We start from the raw sequence: 15,194 nt of genomic DNA on the forward strand, positions 1-15,194 counted from the left end.
CCTGAAGTTGTCAAAACCAAAGTGAAGTTGTCAAGGGTCTCTATCTGCGTTTTTGCATTCCAAGGTCTTTTTTGCAATTTCCCCTAATTAATATGTGTATATATATTTATAAAATATGAGATTAAAATGTTTTTGTAAAAAATGAATTTTTTTACCAACAGAAAAAAATTATTTTATTTTAAAGATTATACACATAAAATACCATGATATTTTTTGACAAATTAAATAAGCACACATAAAACAATTTATTATTTATTATAGTAATTAATAATAAACACAACACATATATATGATTCTCTTAGGCTCCACCTCGTACTGCATCTGAAACAATGAAAAAGAGATGAATAATTCGGGAGGGGTATATCCGTCTGGGCCAAAAAAAACAACAACAAGACATATATCCTATAGGCTCTCTCACACTCTCCTTTTTACCCTCCAAAAGCAAAATTTTTTGCTTATGCTAAAACCATGGTTTTGGTTTTTTTAATGATGTTTGGGTAATTTGGTTTTGGTTTTTTTTATGATGTTTGGGTAATTTTTTCCCCAAATCATGGTTTGAATCATCATCCAAACACCCCCTTAGTATTATATTGTCTCATGAGATTGAAGATTTTTATCGCATTAAACTTATAAATTTTATTTTTTAGTTCTTAGTTATGAATTTCGAATATGACCCTTTGGAACCTACTTAGAAACAATCATTTGATAATATTATAATTCACATATGTGACCAAGGATTCCATTCTTTGCTAAGCGTGGAGACACTCCAAAGAAAGAAGTCATATGATTTTAAATAATCATTTGAAGAATTTCAGCCCAGGAGAGAAGGAAAGGAATTTCAGTCATGGTGAGGATTTTACTTTTGTGCATGGATATTTTCTTATTAAAAACAATTTTATTTGAGACATTGTTAGATAGGGAGTGTTTGGAAAACCATAACAATTAAAATTATTTTTTTACAAATTAAAATAAATTTTTTTACATATTTACTTTGTACTCTATAAAATCATTTTTAAAATTATGAATTTGTTTCCACTGAGATTGATTTCTTAGCGCTTAGCAGAGACAGCTCTGGGCCTAACTACGTCACAAGGTATGCATATTGGGCTTATAGCAGGCCCAAACTAGCTTTCCCCGCTCGAAGGCGGGGACGGACGTTTCGACTGGAAGATGGAGAAAGTAAAAGAATACGTGTCGAGCACAAAACAAAGGATGCCCCCAAACGAGGTTGCGACGGGGACACCTGTCCTAAACGTGGCAAGCTCGCCATGCTGGCGTTTGAATTTTGCCATGAATACTGGCGTTTTGGCTTCTTTTTTTTTTTTTTTTTAAATCAGTTCATGTTGAATCGTGAGGGAATGACGGAGGAAGGTGGTCACAAATCTGCAGGGCTTAGTCAGCTCTTGGATTTGTGTTTGTTTGTTCTGACATGCACTGAATAATATGAGTGAATTCTCTGTTTAAGCTGAGACACAACCTTCTCTTTCTTCTTCTCTCTTCTTTTGCCTCTTGGTCTTCTTTTCGATGCCGCAGGTCTGCCTTGTCCCAAACACTTGTTCAAGTGCTTGCTTTGATCCAGATTAATTTTCTAGCACTTCAGCATTTGAGCAGATCTTGAGTTTCCAGGTATATATCCTTCTCTCTGCCGCTTAGTTTTAAAGAATTGATCACAGGGTTTGCTTTTGGGCGTGGTGCTTGACGTAAAAAGCATTGGCTTTCGTAATATTTCGGCTAATTATTTTAATCTGAATCGTATCAGAATTTTTTAGAGTGCTTGAGGGCGAATTTGAGAATCGGACAATACCAGCTGCTTTTCGTGATTATAAAATCATTTTTCTTGGCTGCTTTTTTGATATTTTCAGATCAATTACGTTTCCATCACCTTCTCAGAGAAATGCACCTTGAATATATCTCTATATCCTGTTAGGTCGTCTACATAAAGAACAACCATTCCCCAGCAATGGTCTCAAATTCAGCAAATAAGCTATAAAATATTATAACCAGAGATCAAGCGGTGGTCCACGGGCCTTGAAGCAGAAATGAAAGAGATCTACTGCATCTCTCTACCCCGATCTATGGTTATTTTGACGATATCCATACACGCTCAGTTGTGCCTAGCGAATAATATTAACCTGTCATCAACTATAACATATGATATCATTCTCAAAAAATAATCTAAGAGACGCTAGCACTTATGTTCAACAATGGTGAAAAGCATTTTCAGGCGTTGTCATTTGATGCACAACTCTGATTCTCTGTCAATATATGTTGTAATGAAAGAAATGAAACAGAAGTATGGCGTAGCTGTTAAAACTTGTTTCGTGTTGGTTTAGCAGGAGCAAGAAGAAAGAAAATGGTCGTGGCAGAAGGGGAAGTGGGCTCGTCAATAGAGTCTGACAAACAACCCAAAACCAAACAATGTCATCTCTGGGGGGGCAATCTTCAATATATGCTCTCACACTTGACGAGTTCCAACACAAGCTATGCGAAGAGGGCAAGAATTTTGGGTCCATGAACATGGACGAGTTTCTCAGTAGCATCTGGAACGTGGAAGAAAACCAAACCATCGACAACAAGTCTGTTGATAAAGGCACAAGAAAGCAGCCGAGCCTGTCTCGCCAGGGCTCTCTCACCATTCCCGCTCCGCTCTCCGGAAAAACAGTGGACCAAGTTTGGTCTGAGATACACAGCCAGAGTACCAACAACAACAACAATGGCGATGCCAGCAACAATGTTCGGAATTCCAAGTCTACCACACGCCAGCCCACTTACGGGGAGATGACTCTGGAGGATTTCTTGATCAAAGCAGGGGTAATTCGGGAACCATATCCTATGCCTGCTCAGTACGGGCTGTACCCGAATAACAAACCGGCAATGGGGCCGACTTTGATGGGATGCGCCGGAAATGTCGAGAGGGATGCTTCTGGGTATCCTCCTCCCAGGGTTTGCTATAGAGGCGGTGGGTACGTCCCGGCGCCGGTGAGCCCTGTGTCATCATCGGATGGGATGGCAGCGAGGGAGAACACAGGCGGGATGGAGATGGGACTGTTGAGAGGAAGAAAGAGGATAATAAATGGGCCAGTGGAGAAGTTAGTGGAGAGAAGACAGAGAAGGATGATTAAGAACAGAGAGTCAGCAGCGAGGTCCAGGGCCAGAAAACAGGTGTCCTCCATTTCTGAATCAACAGCCTGAGCGATGGAGGCTGAAGATATATTTTGGTGCCATGTTAATATTATCTTTTGTTTCTGCAGGCATACACCGTTGAATTAGAAGCAGAACTGAGCCAATTGAGAAAGGAGAATGCCCAGCTGAAACTGACTCTGGTAATTTTGAAGGATCGTTACAAATGTTCTTCTTTGTTTCTGGTGACTGCAAGCACCAACTGATAACAATTTTATTTAATTCTTCTTCAGGGAGCTTGAGAGGAGAAGGAAGCGACAGGTAATGAATGAATGATGAATGGTGCTTTAAATGCAGAAGAAAGCTAAGGTTTTATCTGATATGATTAGACAAATGATTTGGTCCATCTTCTGATGCAGTGTTTGGAGGAATTGAAGAATAGTGATTCTAGGGTTAAGACCAAAGCCCAAAAGGTACGAGACAAATTGAGAGCGCTGAGAAGGAACCAAAGTTGTCATTTGTGAAGACTGAAGAAACTGCATGGCATGGCCTGTAACCTCCGTTAATTTTATGTTTCAGATATTAGTATTCGGGGAGCCCACACAGGGGCCAACCGGTTCGTGACATGTTGCTGACCGAACAAATATCATTTAACAAACAGACGTGTATGTATGGTTTAGTACTTGGATTCAGACATTTGGTAATCAAACCGTGTCAGATAACTGGAATATCATTTTATGACGCAATTAACATTTTTCCCTTGAGAGCGTGTCATTTGTGAAGACTGAAAAACTGCATGGCAAAGTTGTCCTTTGTGAAGACTGAAGAAACTGCATGGCATTTTCCGTGTAATTCAGATATTAGTATTCGGGGAGCCCACACAGGGGCCAACCGGTTCGTGACATGTTGCTGACCGAACAAATATCATTTAATAAACAGACGTGTATGTATGGTTTAGTACTTGGATTCAGACATTTGGTAATCAAACCGTGTCAGATAACTGGAATATCATTTTATGACGCAATTAACATTTTCCCTTTTTTTTTATTTGCGTGTTTTTTCCTTTAAAAAACTGTTTACAAATTCCACTAATTTTCGCATATTTCAAACGGATTTTCGTGTCATTCTCTTTTATTCTTGTCAAAAGAAATAAAAAACTGAGTTCTTCCAAAAGATATCAAGTTCCTTAGTCGTTGAATCGTTCTTAGTTTTGTAAAATAAAAATCGGTCAACTTTCAGCTAAAAAAATGGGTCAACTCATTCAATACGACGAGATTAATCACCAATGTTCTCAAAGTATCCCGAAAAAGAGTCATTCAATCAACGAAAAGAATGTAGCGTCGGACATAAATAGCTTGTCCAGAAGAGGAAACCCAGCAAAAAGTGCTGCGCTGGAAAACCAAACGCATATTGAAGTGTAAATGAATGGGAGGGTGAGGTAATAAGGAGCAGAAGAAAACCCGTCAAATAAAAATAAATGAAGACCGCCACAGGGGGAAAAGGAGGTAATATCACAAAAGGCAAACGTACTGATCTGTTTTACATGAAGAATCAGCAACTTCCGATATCATGAGGTCATGTGATTCGTCCTTGACGAAATGAAATATCAACGAGCAAAAAGGCATATGAGAAATAGAAGTGCCTCCTCGTAAAGTCATGCCAATCCAAGAGTTTGTCAGGCTTCAAAGATTACAGCAGAATTCCCTACTCATAGTCACACTCAATCTTTACATTTATATATTTTCTTCCCAGGTGAATAATAGATTCGGTGAATTTAGCAAAAAGCTGACACTCTTCATGGGCTTTGACCTCTGAAACAACCCCATGAATAATCAATCTTTTCAAATTGGGACATCTTTCCAACAGTCCAGCGACCCAATCTTGGAAGAGCTCGTTGATAACAGTCCATCCAACTTCCAGCATAACCACATTCACCAAAAGAGACCGACCCTGCAACCCGTAATGAAGTACTCCATCTTTTAAATCATAGCTCAAGGAAAGGTGTGTCAACCGAGGAAAGCAAGAAGAAATTGTCTCTAAATCCACAACCTCATCGTCATCATCGAACACAACACCCCACAGCCTCAGCTTACATAAATTCGACGCTTTGGAGATCATATGATAAAATTTTGGCCACATAATTGTGAAGTTACAGACATCTACAATCTCGAGATTCTCTGTATTCTCACCAATATCAAGATGGATGACACTCACATCATCAATCTTGAGCGATTTCAAGGCTCCCTTGCCGGATAATTCAAATACCTCGAAGGTACAATCTTTGAGATGCAGGTTTTCAAGCTTATCTGCGTCAAATATGAGTTTGTCTAAACCAAATGACTCAACATAGAAATTTTTGACAGAAGAGCTGCTGAGTTCCATGGAAGCCTGTGAATCTGACATTGCAATTTCTGGGCTAACAATGGTCAGGGTTTCAAGTTTTGGACAAGCAGTAATTAAAAGGCTGAGATCCAATGCTGAAATGCTGACATAGCTTAGTGACAGTGACTTCAGGCAAGGAAATTTTTGATAACTGGGCTCTATACCTGTAATAGAATTATGAGCTAATGCCAACACTTCCAGTTTTTGCCTGCCACATTTTTCAATGATATTGAAATTTGGAGTCGTCTTCACATTATATAGTAATCGGCGCAAGGAATCCCTGGTATACATAAGCCAAGCAATGACAGGGGCAGCAGAAAATTCATCCACATCGTCCATGAAAATGGTTAAGCACTGCAGTGCCCGGGTTTGGAAAATCGTTTGAGTGATGAGTATTTCCAATCTACACGGGGTCAGCTCATGATAGATAGGCCAATCATTAGAAATGAAGGATAGAGTGTGCAGGTGATTGCGCCAAGCTTCTCTCCATTTCTTACACGTTGCTGATGCAATCACGACATCCCGAGCAGATCCAACATGGGATAGTATATTACCAATCACTTCGACGGGAAGGTGCTCCATACTTATCGGTAGATTGCAGAATTACGAATACTGAAGCAGACTAGCAATAGTTTCCACAAACTTAATATGAGTAGGGTCAACTTTAACACTTTATAATAACCTGTCCGACACATGTTAATTTCATAAATGAGACGCAATCTGAGTACTAATCCAATCCCAAAAAGACAAACAAAAGAGATTTTGGAAAAAAAAAAAAAACACCACACACACACACACACTCACAAGTTATAAGCCAAATGAAGAAACATCAGGAGCCAAGAAAATTGGAGGAGTGACTAAACTGTTAGCAAGGTACCGGTATTGGGGTATCTTATAAGGAGAAAGAATGCGCAATTTTGGAAGAGGACATGATGAAAGAAATTCAAACTTAAAAGCACAGAAGTAGGAGGGGTAAACAATAAATTCAAATTGGTAGAGCGACCGGAAGGAATCAGACTTCGACAATCATATTTTTCAGTCGTCAGGTACAGATAGGACAAATGCACTCAGATTCACAAACATCCCATCAAAGACGGAAAAAGGATAAGATTATGAATGATAAAAGCGGCTCACCGGAAGAAAGAAACGATCATCCTCTCGGGAAGCAATAGGAAACCGATTATCTGAACGGCCAAAGGAAAACAAACAGCGAAAGCGATGTCGATGTTGATATTGATTTTGATTCGACGAATGCTTGAAAGTAGAAAACCCAATGAATAGTGGAGCCACTAATCACGGAAAACGGCCGTCTCTAAGGGCAAGCTTTGGTTGGAGAAGGTGAAAGGAGTGGGTCATCAAACTGGTGTCGAATTGCAATGGCAGGTAACCTAACCCCGGTCAGGTGCAGCTAAGAAGTCATCAGCAGCGGCGACGACGACGAGAGCCCAGGAACCCCCGAACCACGGCTGGAATGATATGGCACTAGCGTCCGGGTCTGAAATGGTGGATGGATTGATTTACTTCGATGGGATGCCAATACGAGGCCGATGCGACTCTTTTGTCTTGGACTGACATTCCACTTTTAAAAGTGGAATATGATGGCCAGGCCCAGCCAGCCATCAGCCACCACAAATTCACAAGGCACCGAAGAACAGATCTGACAAGTTCCTGAGAAGATAAACCCATAGATCAGACACCATAGCCCCTGCTTGGTACGAAATTCTGTCCTCGTTGAGCTTGCATCCACAGTGGTCGTTAGGTCTCGACTGTAGTGAAGATAAGTATTCTTGCCAGAAAAGAATTATTTTTGCCCTTAATATACAAGGAAACGATGTAGTTTTGCATGCGGTGGAGCCAAAAATTTGCCAATTTGGGGTGGGGGGTAAATTTCTGACATGTGAAGATTATGACCACCGTACAAAGTCGTTGTTAGGGAAGACGTGTAAAGTTTACATTTTCCAAAGAAAGCGTGAAGATCGCGTCAACATTACCTCGAAGCCCAAATCCATTTAATTAGCTGATTTTATTTTGATTTTAAACATAAATTTTTTTTAACCCCTTCATTATAAAACATACTCCTCCGGTCCTTATTATAAAACCCAATTTGACTTTTTATTTAGTCCTAATTATAAGACCCAATCCATTTTCTCTTTTATATTTATGCATTTTTTTTCCAAGATAATCCTTCTAATAATGATATTTTTAGCCCATATACTTAATTAGCAAGGATATTTTAGGAATAACAACACTTATTTATTATAAATAACCAACTTAACTTACTTCCTTAATCTCCTCAAATAAGTCAATTGGGTCTTATAATTAGGACCGGAGGAGTAGTACTTATCTGATGTTCTAATTATAAAATCTCATTTATAGAATATAAACAAAATCTTATAATTAAAATAATGTTTTTGGGTTACGAATTTAAATATCAAATATATAATATATTTTCATTGTGTATACTTACAAACAAGAATTAAGTTATGGACTTCCCTTACGGCTTATGTCAATTTGCACTGCTTCTTATGTGACCCTTGCTTTCTATGAAGCTTTCAGAACTTAGAAGTGCACGTGCGGGGTGCTTTAGAACTTGAGTAAATGGATAAAATTAGCTATTAACAATCCCCTTCGCCGGGGGGCGCCTGATCAGCCACGGTCAGAGAACTTAAAAGATAAATTGCCCTGAGCATGGATTTTACGAGAAATCTATAAATGCATTTGCCACTTGATTTTATTTAAGAGGACACTTGAATAACTCGTATTATAAAATTACTGCCAATGGTGGTTAGGCTGAAGTTGAGGGTCTGAACCTTGTAAACATGACAGATTGGATAAGATTGGATATCAGGAGATTGATTTGAGATTAAGTTGAACAATTCTCCAATCTAATTTGGTGAGGTTGAATGTCAAATAATTAAATGAAAAGTATATGCTATTTTCGGCCCTAAATGTAAGACCTTGTTTGATTTTTATTTTGATTATAAATATAAAACACAAATCCATTTTGTCTCTGATATTTGTCTATTTTTCTTAAGATAATCTTTGTAATAATAATAGTTATAACTAATACACTTGATTACGAAGGATATTTCAAAAAGGACAACACCTATTTATTATAAATAATTAATTTAACTAATTTTTTTAATATACTCAAATTAGTTAACTAACTTTTATATCTAGGACAGGTAGTAGTTACCAATCATTCTAATGAGAATCTATGCAATTACATGAATGAATCATGAGAAAATGAGTGCCACAAATTTTCTAGAAGCCCTGTATTTCTTTGAATTAATATTTTAAAAATATTGAAAGAGAGATACTTTTGTTTTTTGGTAATGGAAAGAGAAATACTTTAATTGTCGTTTTACAACCTCAAAGATTTTTTTGGGTAACTCCAGTCCAATAATATGTGTTCTGAATAACTCTGGAGGGCAAGCCATGTCTTTTTTTGGAGCCCAGTGTGAATGGCCCAAGAAGCAGCAGAATTGGTGTTTTCTTTTTCACGCCTCAGATTTTTCGTCGCTGCGGGCAATTTTCCTTTTTAGTTTTTATCATCAACAAAACGGACAGTGCCGAGTGAAGACTGGTGACTACTGACTAGTGGCTACAGCTCATGCTCAGCTGCTCAAAAAAGGCGCCGAAGGAGAACATCGCTTCCCACCGTTTGGGTTCCGCTCTTTAATTCTCGTGTTCGAGACCTCTTCGTCTTCTTCAGGTAGTTTATATGAATTCTTGTTTGTTTACCATTGCTAATGGTATTTATCTTTCTCTCTCCAACCGGAATTTTGTGCTATTGGTGTTGCATTTGCTTTTTCGATCTAATCAATTGATTGACGTTCGAGATTGCTGATTTTTTTTTTCCGAGATTGCGGACTATGGGCTATATTATGCAATTCGCCGTTCTAGTTGTAGTTCATTTTACCCGAGCCCCTTCTCAACGAGACAGCGCCTTTTTTTAATTAAATTTATATTCCGCCTTAATATTTTTGGGGCACATTTGTTTTTTTTTTTAAATGAATGTTTTTGTTATTGGTAAACAGGTATTGTCAGAAAGAATTCTGGGCGAATCAAATGCTTGTGTCTCGTGAGCCTCTAAATTTCTTCATCGATTGACCTGCCTATCGGAAGTCTGGCTACCTAAAATGGCCACTTCTATGTCTACAAATTTTGCACCTTCGAAAACTATGAATGCAGCAGGGGTGCTAACTGTTCACGGGGGAAGAACATTGACAGAAAACTACACAGGGAGAAGTTGTGGCATGAAATATGACTGGCATGGATATTTTGGTGGCAACCGAAAGTCAGCGCTGCTTCAGGTTAAGTGTTCGGCCAATTCCCACAACGTCAGCCCATATCATAGCCAGGACCCTTTTCTGAATCTACATCCTGAGGTTTCAATGCTCAAAGGGGAAGGGAACAGCAGGGCGCACAATCCAAGGAATGATAAGACTGCTGGAAATGTCCCTGAGAGCTTAGGAGATGCACCTAGTCCGAGCAATTACAATGAAGCGAAGATCAAAGTTATTGGCGTGGGAGGTGGAGGATCTAATGCGGTCAATCGCATGATAGAGAGTTCCATGAAAGGTGTAGATTTCTGGATAGTTAATACTGATGTTCAAGCCATGAGAATGTCACCTGTCATCCCTGGTAACCGTTTGCAGATTGGTCAAGAGCTTACACGGGGTCTTGGTGCTGGTGGCAACCCTGAGATTGGGATGAATGCTGCAAAAGAAAGCAAAGAATCAATAGAAGAGGCAGTTTATGGAGCTGATATGGTCTTTGTTACAGTAGGTTCAACTATTATCTTATCGGCAATAATAGCTTGTCCTAAGTGAAATATTGTTTTATAAATGGTAGGCTGGCATCTCATTGTCTCAAAAGCCCAAACATTAGCTATATGAGCAGTTGAGCACGAGATATATGGAATTCAATATCCCTTATGTTAAAATCGTCTTTAACATGGGGATCTCAAATTTTCACATACCTTTGATTATATTTGATTTCTAGAAATCTTGGACTTTAAGATTTTGGCATTTACTGTGCCAAAATATCTTAAACACCGGTGCTTGCAGGTTCAATACATTTTCAATTATTGGCATGTGATTTTAACCTTGGAAGCTCCAATTCTTTTTTGCAGGCTGGAATGGGTGGAGGAACCGGCACTGGTGGAGCTCCAATTATTGCTGGTGTGGCAAAGTCGATGGGCATACTGACTGTTGGTATTGTCACCACCCCTTTCTCTTTTGAAGGACGAAGGAGGGCAGTTCAAGCCCAAGAAGGAATCGCAGCCCTAAGAGATAATGTTGACACTCTGATAGTCATTCCAAACGACAAATTACTGACTGCAGTTTCTCAATCTACCCCTGTAACTGAAGCTTTCAATCTGGCTGATGATATACTTCGGCAAGGTGTTCGTGGTATATCTGATATTATTACGGTATTGAAACTGCAAACATCCTTCAATGAAAACAGACCTATTTACTGCATTCTCCCTCGACCTCGTCATTCCATTTTCTGCTTGAAATTGATTATGAAGGAGTAAAGGACAAGGATGAATAAAAGGGAAACCCTAGATGTGTTTTCTCCATTTCTTTGGACAATAGCTCCTATCCAATCAGCTTTTAACATATTTGTCTTAACCTTATCTATGCTCATGTTTTGTTGATTGATTGCAGATTCCAGGATTGGTAAATGTGGACTTTGCTGATGTCCGAGCTATAATGGCCAATGCAGGTTCTTCACTAATGGGGATAGGAACTGCAACTGGTAAGCATGGAAACTGCACATGGTGCTACTCACATTATAATGCAGTGATTGGAATAAGTAGGAATAAGAACTTTGAGTTTTGTGCTTTGCTCACTAAAGAATATGTGTCTAAAGGGGTAGGGTGTACTTAAATTTTTGGGGTAGAAGATGTATTGTATTATTTTATATTGCGCATGTCGAAATCACAAGACTGGAAGCTTTAAAGTTCTGGCTGGACGCATTGGTGGTGTATGGTTTTCAGAAATCAAATTTTACTTCTCTCCACCACTGTCTCTTGATGATGATATGAAATCTTGACCTGTTCATCTTTCTTTCTTTTCTTTCTTTCTTTGGTTTTTTTTTTTTTGGGAATTGATGAGCCTGTTCTGGTCCATGAATCATGGAACTTCGATCTCCTATTTGTGTTTTGTTTTAGGGAAGACGAGGGCTAGAGATGCTGCATTAAATGCCATCCAATCACCTTTGCTGGATATTGGCATAGAGAGGGCCACTGGAATTGTGTGGAACATAACAGGCGGCAGTGATCTGACCTTATTTGAGGTAGATAGACATCCCTCTAACCATTGTAGATTTTTGTTTGCTGACTGTTAGTCATCGTCATCCATGTTTTTCCCCCCACACTCGTTGAGTTTCTTCTTTTCTTTTGTCAAGATTGCCAGTCTCAGTTTTCCATGCTTATATTTATGAAGGCAAGCAAAATATATGAGTTGGATGTAACTTTGTTTAAAAATAGTCTGCCTCTGTCAAGTGATTGTGATTTCGAGGCTGTGAGCTTTCCTTGAAAAACTTTAAACTTCGATTCAGAATTTGAGCAGAGGCCTCTCTGAACGGCAAACTTGGTGTTCATGCTTTCAGTGAAAAACAAAAATGTATTGTTGCCTTTCTGTATGCTACATTTTATAACTTAATCATTTACAGGTAAATGCTGCAGCAGAGGTTATATATGACCTTGTGGATCCTACCGCTAATTTAATATTTGGAGCAGTGATAGATCCATCGCTCAGTGGTCAAGTAAGTTATAATGTTAGCCTTTGGCATAATTTACATGAATGGCTGCATATAACGCAGTTGCTCCTGCAGACAAATCTTTATTAACTCGCTAATTATCCATCTGTTTGGTGCTCATGTCATTTGGTTCTACACAGGTAAGCATAACGTTAATAGCAACTGGGTTCAAGCGTCAAGAGGAAACTGAAGGGAGGCCCCTGCAGGTATGGGTCAACACGCTCTCTTTCCTGCTGTCCTGGAAATCAATAACTCTGCCTTTTGTATTGAACGCAGGCAAGTCAGCTTACACAGGGAGATACGACCGGAGGAATCAACCGGCGACCTTCGTTCACCGATGGTGGTTCAGTTGAGATTCCTGAATTTTTAAAGAAAAAAGGGCGTTCACTTTATCCTAGAGCTTAATACTCCTTTTAGCCTGCTCTGCCTTCTTTAAATCCTTCCATTTGTCAAGGGGTGGAAAAATATATATAATAATAAGCACTTCCATTTCTTGATGAGTGCATGGACTTTTAGGAATGTAAACAAACTGGCCAAGGTATTAGGTCCCTTTTTTGCCTTGGTTGGCACCTTTAGGTTAGAGTTGTGCATATCCTTTGTTCATGAAAGTCAAGTGTTTCTAGTTTCTTTTTTTCTTTTTTTTTCAATAAAGTGTTTCTAATTTCTACTTTGTTGTTACCCCGGGGGAGGGAGCGAGCTTTCTACTTGGTCGTTTGCCTACTAACTAGAGATTTGCATGTTTGCTTGCGTAGCTAGCTTGTTTGTGAGTTGGCCGGCCAATAATTCGCACTATTCGCAATATATTTGACGTGGATCGTACCTTGCTCTATTCTTAGTAGTATGCTCGAAGTTTTTAAATGAACTTAGCCTTTTTCCCCCCCCCCCCGGGGAAATTTCTAGTTAATCGCACTTTATCTCTATATTTTCAAATTAATGACCCCTTTTTAGGCACCTTTTTTTTGGGGTTAGAACGGTCCAAAACAAAAAGGTGATAGGAAACAATAGAACATTCTAATAGAGATCAGGATTGGGTCCTCTCAATTAAACTTCAATTGAAGGATATTAGCTATTGGATTGTGGTCTAATGGTGCTCCGGAGAGCTACAAATTTATTTTTTTAAAAAATAAATAAAAATATTTATCTCAATATCATTATATCAGGATCTGATGGTTAATATCCCTCTATTAATAAAAATCAACTGAGTGTACTTTCGGAGATCCAAATTTTGAGAGTTCATATCTCTTGATAAATTAACTTATTTTCCTTTTTATTTTTTAATAGGAAAGGCAATACAGAATCTTGAAAGATAAAAACCCTTTCAATTTTGAGATTTTTGAACATCCGCCTTTTTGCCACTAAATATTTCTGTTGATGCATTAATGAAATCTGTCGCATCATATTAAAATAAAGATAATTGATTAATTAAAAGAAATTTTAACTGAGTTTTTAAACATGGTGTTAAATGTTCATCTCACGGTTGTGAACTAAAAAAAACTTTTTTGGGGGGGGGGGGGGGACTGTGCCTACTTGTGCGGTTTCTACACTTAGGAAGGCGTGAATTAGTGACTATGGGCTGGAAAATACCCTTAGAAAAATGGAGATTTTAGTAACCCCCAATCTCTCCAATAAAAAGCAAATTTTATTTCAGAGGAACCTCCTAGCTGAAGTTCTAAATGAGCCACACTCATCGGTTTGTTGTGTTTTTGTGATGATCAACGAATAATGAGTGGTCAATATTTCTTATCGAATGTTTTTATTGCTCCATTCATGGAATGTGATAACCAACCAAATGCCTTTGGACGTCATGGGAGAAAGTAACTTCAATACTTCCCACCGGGAGTGGATTTTACAAGCCATAGGCGTCACGGAGATTTTCTTCTCTTTCCAACAAAACAGCAAGGTAAACAATCAAGGGAAGTGTATTTCCTTGAAATTTCTTCAATGGTTTTCTAATTGTTAGCATTACATTCCTTCACAAACCATCAAGCTTTCAGGCATTACCAGTAATCTTTACCGGAGCACGAACCATTCACAAAATAGTGGAATCTACTGCTATCTCTAACAATTACAATTCTCCCGATAACTTTAGACATGAACTTAATGACAGAACGACAATCAGCACAGATTAGATTCTTCTTCACAATAATTGGCTTCCCGATTGGCATGCTAATTGGTGAAAAAGCCACAGCAATTCTCTCATTGTGATGATGAAGATGCTTCTCTTTCAATGCCTTGTCCATCTCAACCAGAACTAATTCTGCCTGAGGAACATGTCCTGCATTCTTTATTTGATCAAATAAGACTGCCAAGCTTTTCATAACTTTCTTTTGTGGATGGGACTAGTCTTCAGCTTCAAGTATATGGGTTCTGTTTTGGATATCAACCCAGCTATAACCTGGCAATTTCTTTATGTTTCCGTCTCTCATCATCTTCCTCAAACTAACATCTTCGCATTGTCCTTCCTTAGCAAAAATATTTGACCGCAGAACATGAGTTCCACTATTTTCAGGTTCAAGCTTCATCAATTTTTCTGCCGCAATTTTGCCCCTTTCCTAAAGCATTTGGCTCAAATGGCATATTATTTATAAAATCTTCAGCTTCTTTGAGCTTTCCCGCTCGACCAAGTAGATCAATAACACAACTGTAATGCTCCTCTGGGCATCACCCCATAAATCTTGTCCGTGGAACAAAAGAAGTTTAGTCCTTCTTCTACAATTCCTGTATCACTGCATCTTATTAAAAGACTGACAAATGTCATTGCGTTTGGTTTAATCCCTTTGTCGATCATCCGCTGGAAAGTTTCAATGGCATTTCTTCCTAAACCATGCGGTGCAGAGGCTCCCAACAATGAGTTCCATGCTACATTATTTGGTTTCGCGATCTACTCAAACACTTGGGTTGAGTGATCAAAAAACGCACGT

At 38.7% G+C, this 15,194-nt stretch overlaps 4 protein-coding genes across 4 annotated transcripts; 2 read left to right on the top strand and 2 right to left on the bottom strand.

The window, feature by feature from the left end:
* The first annotated feature begins 1,452 nt into the window (after positions 1-1,452).
* Positions 1,453-3,386, top strand: LOC114738482 (protein ABSCISIC ACID-INSENSITIVE 5). Its single transcript, XM_028926540.1, has 3 exons — positions 1,453-1,626; positions 2,334-3,162; positions 3,252-3,386. The coding sequence occupies exons 2-3, from the start codon at positions 2,419-2,421 to the stop codon at positions 3,384-3,386; spliced, it is 879 nt and encodes a 292-aa protein (XP_028782373.1). The 5' UTR covers positions 1,453-1,626; positions 2,334-2,418.
* A 1,181-nt stretch (positions 3,387-4,567) lies between these two features.
* Positions 4,568-7,269, bottom strand: LOC114738475 (F-box/LRR-repeat protein At1g67190). The gene is made up of 2 exons (XM_028926534.1): positions 6,637-7,269; positions 4,568-6,184 (listed from the first exon to the last, which is right to left on the bottom strand). Exon 2 carries the CDS (start codon positions 6,082-6,084, stop codon positions 4,825-4,827), a length of 1,260 nt encoding a protein of 419 aa, XP_028782367.1. The 5' UTR covers positions 6,085-6,184; positions 6,637-7,269; the 3' UTR covers positions 4,568-4,824.
* Positions 7,270-9,059: 1,790 nt separating this feature from the next.
* Positions 9,060-12,943, top strand: LOC114738474 (cell division protein FtsZ homolog 2-2, chloroplastic). The gene is made up of 8 exons (XM_028926532.1): positions 9,060-9,217; positions 9,543-10,289; positions 10,640-10,939; positions 11,178-11,268; positions 11,684-11,808; positions 12,187-12,279; positions 12,414-12,479; positions 12,550-12,943. Exons 2-8 carry the CDS (start codon positions 9,645-9,647, stop codon positions 12,676-12,678), a joined length of 1,449 nt encoding a protein of 482 aa, XP_028782365.1. The 5' UTR covers positions 9,060-9,217; positions 9,543-9,644; the 3' UTR covers positions 12,679-12,943.
* Positions 12,944-14,270: 1,327 nt separating this feature from the next.
* LOC114738483 (pentatricopeptide repeat-containing protein DWY1, chloroplastic-like) lies at positions 14,271-14,591 on the bottom strand. The gene has a single exon (XM_028926541.1). It carries the CDS (start codon positions 14,589-14,591, stop codon positions 14,271-14,273), a length of 321 nt encoding a protein of 106 aa, XP_028782374.1.
* Between the last annotated feature and the right edge of the window lie 603 nt (positions 14,592-15,194).

Source organism: Neltuma alba, unplaced genomic scaffold (assembly GCF_004799145.2).
Source record: "Neltuma alba isolate B1F8T4 unplaced genomic scaffold, ASM479914v2 tig00013594_pilon, whole genome shotgun sequence".
NCBI classification, from domain to species: domain Eukaryota; kingdom Viridiplantae; phylum Streptophyta; class Magnoliopsida; order Fabales; family Fabaceae; genus Neltuma; species Neltuma alba.